Source organism: Vigna umbellata, chromosome 5 (genome assembly GCF_029865625.1).
Source record: "Vigna umbellata cultivar VRB3 chromosome 5, Vumbellata_1.0, whole genome shotgun sequence".
Taxonomy (NCBI): Eukaryota; Viridiplantae; Streptophyta; class Magnoliopsida; order Fabales; family Fabaceae; genus Vigna; species Vigna umbellata.
The window spans coordinates 23,594,181-23,603,904 of NC_142169.1; the positions used below are offsets into that span (position 1 = coordinate 23,594,181).

At 30.1% G+C, this 9,724-nt stretch overlaps 1 protein-coding gene across 2 annotated transcripts; it reads left to right on the plus strand.

The window, feature by feature from the left end:
- The first annotated feature begins 3,944 nt into the window (after window positions 1-3,944).
- LOC124830459 (omega-6 fatty acid desaturase, endoplasmic reticulum isozyme 2) lies at window positions 3,945-9,724 on the plus strand. 2 transcript variants are annotated; one of them, XM_047304174.2, is made up of 2 exons: window positions 3,945-4,102; window positions 8,319-9,724. In XM_047304174.2, the coding sequence occupies exon 2, from the start codon at window positions 8,330-8,332 to the stop codon at window positions 9,479-9,481; it is 1,152 nt and encodes a 383-aa protein (XP_047160130.1). In that variant the 5' UTR covers window positions 3,945-4,102; window positions 8,319-8,329; the 3' UTR covers window positions 9,482-9,724. The 2 variants fall into 2 exon arrangements, with proteins under 2 accessions (XP_047160130.1, XP_047160131.1); XM_047304175.2 differs by lacking the exon at window positions 3,945-4,102 and adding an exon at window positions 4,193-4,571.

A 9,724-nucleotide genomic window follows, 5' to 3' on the forward strand; every position in this document is an offset into this window, starting at 1 on the left:
ATATATATATATTTAATTTATTATTATTATTATTATTATTTTTAATGGACTTTACAAAAACAATATCCTTACACTATAAAACAATTTTTAATAATTACTTTTGTGTATGTTTATTAGTTTTTTTTAAAATTAAAATATATAATATTATATTGAATATAATATTTATAGAATTATTCAGCTATTTTCTCCTGCATAAGATATGAAAAAAATATTTATATTATAATTTAATATAAAAAGTAAATGTAATTTGATATTGACAATTTGTATTTAAAATATTATTAATAAAATTATACTATTCTTTAAATAATGTTATTTTAAGAAATAAAAGTGAAATATATTTTTTATAATTTAATGTTAATAAATGATCAAATAATTAAAAATCATAAGATAGAATTAAAAATCCAAAAATATTATTGAAAAGATTAATATTTTGCTTTGTCTAAAAAAAATTTCTTTTGTTTTTTTGTGTATCCTTAAACACATTTTGTAAATTTTTGGTGTAACAATTGCAAGAGCTGGGCTCCTAGGTTAGTATTTGGGTCCATCACTCAAGGGTGTTACTTCCTCCACCACCACATTTTCTCTCTCCACCTCCCCAATTCTATTACATATTTTTTGAATTACAAAACTAACCTTTTATAATTACACAAATAACCTTTTTATTTTTTAATCCTAATTATTTACTTTAACCCTAAAATCATCTTTCTACCACTTCTCACCCACCTCCCAACCCTCTCAGATTCTCACCCAAATTCCAACACATTTGTTTATCATCTTCCATTTTTTCTCACAAGGTTAGTGATGATATTTTTATTTTATTTTTTAAATGCAATGCATATATCTCTGTGTTGTGTTCTGTGTTGTACTGTGCTCTGCGTTTTTTTGTTGTGTGCGTGTGTTAGGAGAAAGGAAGAAGATAACCAGGCCAAAAACGGATGTCGGGTATCCGTTTGGATCTGAAACGGATGTCGATATCCGTCGACGGATGTTGACATCCGTTTTCTCTTAAACGGATGTTGACATCCGTTGACGGATGCTCACATCCGTTTAAAGATTATACGATTTATATTTTAGGGTTTTATTACGCACCTTCACGCCTCTGAACCTCTCACGCCTCTGAACCAGCACCTTGAAGCACCACCACACTCACGGCTGAAGATGAATTGCTTTCCCATTTTCAATCTTACTAAACACAAAGTCCACCACACTCTCACGTCACAATTCTATAAAAGAGAAGAAGAAGTAACGTAAGAGACAACCTGAGAAAAATAATAAAAAGAAAGAGGGAAGAATTATAAAGAGAATAAATGTCCTTGTGAGATTTTAAATAATATTAACCCTAAAATTTTAATAAGGATAAACTAGGAATGAAAAAATAAAAAAAAGCGTAAACGGGAAATGGGATGGTGGAGGAAGCAAGTTGTGGTGGTGGAGAGAGTAACACCCATCACTCAATGTCAGAACAAAAGTAAATCATAAAGATGTCTTCCTCAAAAATTTGGTTTTCGAAAGAAATTTGAAAATTTATTTTTTTTATTTATATTAACAACATTTTAATTTATTAAGTTTTTTTATCTGACTTACTTAATTATATTATATAAATATAGTTTCTTTGTCCTTTTTTCCTGTCTAAACTCTTAAATTTCCATTCTGTATTATTTTTTTTATAAAATAAATAACTAAATTATGAAGCTAAAAATTTCAACCAACAATCATATCTTTTTCTTTGTTAAGCTATTTATTTGCATGATCTTATATATTTTGATGGAAATTGTGAATTCAAAAGTTTAAAATAAAGAAGATTTCTTAGAACGAAACTTTGTTTTTTTTTTCACTCTGATGGGACATTGATGTCTGTCCACAAGTTTATATTTGCGGTATTATTTTTTTTAATGCTCTTCATTTACAAATTACACTTTTCAGTGTATTTCAAAAACATGTTATTCTGAAGATTTTTACCTTTCTGTGTGGTATTTTTTTTTTAATTTGTCTCCAAAAAATCTTGATTAAAAATTGTCCACATATAACTTGTCTCAATTTAACGCAAGCTGTATAGAAAAGTGGTTTAAGAGAAACACAGAGAATGTACCATAAGATTCTACATCATGTGGCTGATAATTATATATTCAGGTTCATTTGTAAATATATATATATATATATATATATATTCTGTGACAAAAGCTATTCAAAATCGGTTGGCCATTGTTGAATCAGCTGGTGACTCGTTGGGATGTCGATGACCATAAGATAAGGAGTCACGTGAGAGTCCCAGATATTTTGGTAGGAAAAGGTCCAATAAGAGGTAGAGAGTGCAAGCTTGTGAATGAATAGATTGGTTAAAATAAATTAAGTTTGTGAATGAATGATTGGTTAAAAAAAATTAAGTTTATTGAATGTAAGTATTTAATAATGAAGATATTTATTGCATATGTTGAGAAGTCACTTGAATTACATTAAAGTTGGTAGATATTTTATATGTTTTATTAAAACGGGTTTAATATTTTAATATTGTATTAACCATTTATTATAAGTGTCAACAAAGGTCACCATCCATTCATCAAAAGACTTCATTAATGACAAAAGATACGTGTTATCAACATATTCTTTTTGTACACAATTATTAAATGGATTAATTAATTATTTATTTATTATCTTATTTAAATAGAAAATTGAAAATCAAAATTTGTTTATATTTAAGTTCAATAAGAACGATTTTTTTTAGTAATGAATTAAAAAAAAAAGAGGTAAGTATAGTATTAACATTCTTACCGTAAATACTATCTTCGTATATCAAATATATATATATATATATATATATATATATATATATTTATTGACATTGAATATTCAAATACATGTAACCTATTTTTATATATAATGACATTATTTATAAAATATCTCTTATTTATTTGGGTTTTACTTTCAACTACTTTCCTTTTTTATATCAAATTATAATGAAGGGTAATTCAAAAATTGAAATATATATTTAGTTATTTTCCTGTACAAAATTATCAATTTTATTTTTACAAATAAAAACTTATAAAATCAGTCTTTAACATATAAATGTTATTAATTTGGTCAACGTTATTTATTTATAACCTTTTTAATTTGATTATTATATATATAAAGTATAAATCAAATTAAAAATATATGTAAAAAGTAATGGTAAGAAAGACAGATGAAGACATTTTCTTATATATCTAAAAACTAATTTAATAAGGTTTTATTCTATGTGTAACACTTATCTTAATAATTTCTTATATATGTATAGGAGCCATATTTTAAATTTTAAAAAATAACTTTACATGAAATTGATAGATAATATCAATTAATTTTCTTAATTGTGTTTAATTTATAAAATGATGTTAATTTTCACATTATTAATTTCAAACCAACTTTAAATAATAAAATAAAAATTTACACATTTCTATAACAGTTCTTGAAACCCCACATCTCACTGTTAGGATGATATCACAAAATATTCATATTTGTATTGGTGCCATACATTTTGTGAAACCTTATCCTCTCACTTTTAATTGCACGGCCATTAGCAGTTTAAAATCATGCACGGTGATGACCAGTTTAAAAACATTGGAAAATCCGACATTTCAATGCAAATTTTTAATTTTTTTAAAAATCACTAGAAAACATATTCACGTTTAAAATTTATATATATAAATAACCATTTTTTTAATGCATTCAAACCAGTGGCAGGCATGCCATTAAAAGAAGAAGATGATATTTCCCGTCAGAAAATAGAGAGTATGGGAACGGTGTAAAAGTTTCACCCTAACCCATCTAAAACTGTACTATTTTTTTATAAGAATATTAAACATGGATGCAATAGAAAGTGGGCCTTTGAGATGAAGGAGGAAAGAGGTAAGGTGAGCCATAAGGAAGCATTGGCATTAGCAGAAAAACGTGTAAAATTATCCAGTGGGCCCTACCTTCATTGGACGGAGGCCTCACCTCCACTGTAACTCACTCCCAAACAAACCTTAAATACAGCCCTCCGCATTCTTCTAACCTTGCCCCCTTTCTCACTCCCTCCCCTTCACACATTCTTCACCGCACCAACCAACTTTCTTCCTCATACTTTCAGGTAACTTTCTCTCTTGTTATCTCTTTCTTCTCGTATTTTCTCCCAATGCTATCTATCTATCTGTTTTATCTCTCTATCTATGTATGTTTCTCTCTCCTATTCTTACCTTCCTTTCCCTAGTCTCGCTCGATCTAACTGTTTCCGCTCTCCGCGCTTCGATTCATTTTAAATTCCACGCTTATTTTATTTTACGTGATTTTCGTACAACGTGATTTGATTGTGGCCATTTCTTCCATGTCCTGTTTGATTTTCACACTCTAGTTTTCTCCTCCGCATATGCATATATAAAACCCTCTCTGTACTTCTATTTTATGATGCATCTTTATCGGATCTAAGGACGAAGCTTCGTTTACCTCCCGTCGCTTGTCGTATTTCTGGTTTGTATTAATACACTGGAAAACGGCAGCATTGTGTTCTTCTCTTCTGTAATAAGCCTGGTTGTCGTGAATCTGAACAAATTTTGCTTGAGGTAACCTGCCACCTCTGTTCTCTTTCAGATCTTGTTTATTCGCTTGTGTTAATCTGTGTGTTTGCTGTCAAACTGATACACACCACTTATCCGGAATTAGGATTTCACTGATTGTTCCTTTTTTTCTTTGATGATTGCGCCTTATTTACTGTTGTGCTTAATGAATAGTTTGGTTGACCAATTGGATGGTTGGTGAGTTAGAATATTCGGATTCGCTTGCCCAACTTGGGTTATAAAATCAACTTGGGTTATAAAATCTCTGCACGATAAATTTTGGTATTGTTTTGAGGAAGGAAAATTCTTCTTTCTGTTCTATTCTTAAATTGCACTTTTCTTTCCTTTTTAAAATATATATATACATACCATGCCTTTAAAAAGCTATACTTATTACTTTCAAATAATTAATAATTATGAATGTTTGAACAATGTGTATTTATTGGGATATGTTGCTATTTATTTAATTTAAAATATGTTATTGATGGTAGAGTTTACTATTTATTTAATTTAATTGATATCTCATTATCCCTTTTTTGGTTTTAGTATTGTAAAAGAAAAGAATAGAATTTTAGTTATCATCAATTTTATAATTTGGTTTAACCTTTGTATTTTGTTTTGATGTTTTTTTTTTCTATGTATTTCAAGTCATTTTAATTTTCATAGATTATTGTTATTGTTATTATTAAAGTAATGTAAAGTTTATTAAATTTTATTTCACATATCTCTATAAGGATTCTATAGGTATACATTAAATTTTACAAAATAAACTTTATATATAAATAAATAATGTTATATAATGATTTTTTTTGTCTTAGCAATATTGAATTCTCACTTCGGATTTGTATTTCCTGTAAAAAAATTCACAGCGTTTTTGTGTTTCGCTCTTATTAGGCCTATTTATTTATGTAGATTATTATTTAGTACTCTGTAATATAGGAATGACTTTTTCTGACATTATTTAATATTTTTTATCAAAATGTGTGATTTTTCTCCATTCAAATTTGTTAACCATTTGAACGGAGTAATATGTACTGTAATTTCTTTTCTAGTTTTTTTTGGATTTGACTGTCTATATGCTTGTTGTTTGAGTGTAATTGTTTATGCGATCTTAGAAAAGAGGAGAGAGTAAGAGAGGCAACTTTTTCTTAACTTAAATGGGAAAAGATATCATTATAAAATGGGAATTCTCACTTCCATTGATTATTCATAGTAATAGGAAATCCTGTTTTTATAAATATTATTTTTATGAAATTTAACATGGACTACGTCTTAATTGGACTCATTCATTATGCCTCTTTCTTTCCTGTTTATTTGAACAAAAATAATAAAAGTATAGTTAAACAGGTCTTAATATTTTTTGTTGGCTGCTACTTGATGTTGGAAATCATATTGATTACTTAATTATATTTTACAGGTTCATTTCTTATCAATTTATGTTTATGTATATATGTATTTACTTTGATGTAGAAATAAAAAGTGTAAATTAAAAAGTCTTATAAGTATTTTAATAAAACTGAGATAATTTATTGTATACTTTGGTTTATAGAAAAATTCTTAAATCAAATCTCACATAAAAAAAGACATGGGGGACAAATTATATTTTTATGTGATATCAGGTAACTGCATAGTTTCTCTTTCCCACAGTAAATTTAACGGCAATGAAGAGCGGTGTATCTATGTTTTTCTAGACTCTCGTTTATTCATATGTAATATATATAGATGTTGTTAATGTATTAGTATTAATTATGCATATTATTTTCTTTTTAATTGCTATATTAGTTACATATGCTTAAAAAATAAATTATATTACAATAACTCGAGAAAGTGTAAAATATTTTCCTCACTGTAGATTTTCTCGTTTTTATTTAAATTAAACTCCATTGTGAACAACAAAATGAAGAGTCAATTAGAATTTATTAGAGCTGCATGAAAGTTGGTACGATAAATGTTATAATGATTTTTTATTAAGTTCTAATTTTCGATATTTTGTAATTAATAAAAATATATATTAAAGAATTATTTACGTATTACTATATTATTTAGTTATTTATTGTTTATTATGATTTTAATTAATTATAAATAATTGTAAACGTCAATTATTATAATTAGCTTAAATTGTTAGTTAATATATTATATAATATTTGCTTTTGTATTATGTTTTTAAACTTTTTAATGAACAAGTTGTTATTATATTTAGTTTAATGAGAATTTAGTAAAAATATTTTTTTTAAGATTTACAATAATTTTTGTTATGAAATTTTTAAAAATGTCGTGTTAGTAATTTTTATTTCAAATTATTTTTGTTGCATTCAATTCAATGTTCATTAATGTCTATATGTGAAAGCGACTGAAAGAATAAAATCTGATTTGTCCAAGACATAATTCACTACCTCGTTTATCATTATATATATTGCCATGTTTATGGTGGGTCCGCCTCTGAGTCATCGTTTGTTGCCGATAATACAAACAAAGTGTTTACATCAGTTAGATTGATTGACGAGTTTGCAAGTTGTATTTGTTTTAGCTTTGAATAATTTTGTTTAAAGATGGGACATCTTGAAGCCGGTTGAGTTGTATTTATTTATGATAAATTCTTTTGGTGCAATGTACCCAACTTGTAATCAAAACTCCTACAGTAAATGTCGTTATAAGTTTCTCTGGTTGAGATCTAAACACCTGTTTTGTTTAATGGTTGCAATTTGTCCTACCTAACTTTCGTCGAACTTCCCTGGAGGATGGCGGCTGCTCGCTTTTCTTAAGCGAATATGTTTAGAAAGCGATATATGGTGTTTTATATTTTTTAATTTATATTATTAGACTTAGTATTTTTTTTTTACATGAAGCTAAGGATTATGATTATAGAAAATACTGTATTTCGATTTCGATTGCAATATTTTCACTCTAAAACAAACAGTAAAGCATGACACACTCTACAAATCAAATTTAGTTTCTGTATCATTTGCTTAGTAGTTGACACAGTTCTACCTTTTGTCAAGATGATCGTCACTAGTGAGACATTGGGTGAAAGTATGGAAAGCTAATATAGTGTCATATCTAGCTATTTATGCTTATTGTTTCTCATTGGAAAAGTCTTCCCTCTTGTTTACAGATCTGAATAATGTTGCATGTTTATTTTTCTGAATTGTGAATGAATCTTTTTTACGTTTATTTTTGCATGTGGGTTGCTTTTTTCTTTTAATTATAAAATCATAGCTTAGACAACGCCCTGTCCAAATCATTTTTGTTTTGTGACCATGGTGTACATCTATTACCTTGGTTTGGACAAAGAGAATGGTCCATGCTCAAGTCCATTATAAGAAGAAAATAAAAATATAACAGGTGATTAGTGGTTTCAACATACTCTGTTAGCATGTTTTATCTAACACTTTCTGTTAGCAATCTCTATTCCTGTATAGGTAATTGCGTGTTTCTCTATTCGCGTTTAATCTGTGTATTATTATTATTACAAGTAGGATTATCTCCCCCCTTATCAAATGTGAGTATAGAGATGAAACGTAATGAACTAGAAAACGATACTGAGGAAATTGTTGCCTACTTTTGTTGAAATGTTCACTGTGCACTATTTTAATAATGCATGTTTTGCTCTGAAGATCACACATTGTATCCATTCTAATGCTGTGTGCTTTTAGAAGCTACTAGGTAGGTATTGTTGATAATTCTTGGCTTGAGAGTCTTGTTCATGGAAATGCAAAGTGTTGTAAGAATATGCCCTGATGTTGTCTTTTGCAGGTTGTGTGAAGATGGGGGCTGGTGGCCGAACCTTTGTCCCTCCTTCCAACAGGAAATCAGAGGCCGATCCTCTGAAGCGGGTGCCATTTGAAAAACCTCCTTTTAGCCTCAGCCAGATCAAGAAAGCCATACCACCTCACTGTTTTCAGCGCTCTGTTCTCCGCTCATTCTCCTATGTCATTTATGATCTAACTATAGCCTTCTGCCTGTATTATGTTGCCACCCATTACTTTCACATCCTTCCCCAACCACTGTCTTTCCTTGCATGGCCAATCTACTGGGCTGTCCAAGGTTGTATCCTCACTGGCGTTTGGGTCATTGCTCATGAGTGTGGTCACCATGCTTTCAGTGACTACCAGTTGCTTGATGATATCGTTGGCCTTGTTCTCCATTCTGGTCTCCTAGTCCCATACTTTTCATGGAAATACAGCCATCGCCGTCATCACTCCAACACCGGTTCTCTCGAGCGGGATGAAGTATTTGTGCCAAAGCAGAAGTCCGGTATGCAGTGGTACTCTAAATACCTCAACAATCCACCAGGCAGAGTCCTCACACTAGTCGTCACCCTCACTCTTGGTTGGCCCATGTACCTGGCTTTTAACGTGTCAGGCAGGCCTTATCCAAGGTTTGCTTGCCACTATGATCCTTATGGTCCTATTTACTCTGATCGTGAACGACTTCAAATATATATATCAGATGTTGGAGTACTTGCAGTATGCTATGGCCTTTACCATCTTGTCATGGCAAAAGGGCTTGCCTGGGTGGTGTGTGTTTATGGAGTTCCGTTGCTAGTGGTCAATGGATTTCTGGTGTTGATTACATTCTTGCAGCATACTCACCCTGCATTACCGCACTACAATTCCTCTGAGTGGGACTGGTTGAGAGGAGCTTTGGCAACAGTTGACAGAGATTATGGAATTCTGAACAAGGTCTTCCATAATATTACAGACACTCATGTAGCACATCACTTGTTCTCCACAATGCCGCATTATCATGCAATGGAGGCTACAAAAGCAATAAGGCCCATTTTGGGAGAGTATTATCGGCTTGACGAGACTCCATTTGTGAAGGCAATGTGGAGAGAGGCAAGAGAGTGTGTTTACGTGGAGCCAGATCACGATACTGAGAACAAAGGTGTATTTTGGTACAACAACAAGTTGTGAGATTAGTGCTGCGGCGTTTCAAGTTTCCTTTGTGTCGGTTAAGTATGCAAACCTGCTTATTGGGAATAATTTTGGTAAACCCTAATGTTGTTGGTTGTAGTGTCTAAAAAGTAGTGTAGCTGTTTTTGTTTGCAGAATAAGATATGCCATCTCAGAACAGTTTAATTATTGCACCAAGACTTGAATCAGTGCATGTACACCATGCTCTTACGCTGTTGAGGAAAGCTTATTCTTGTTCTAGTA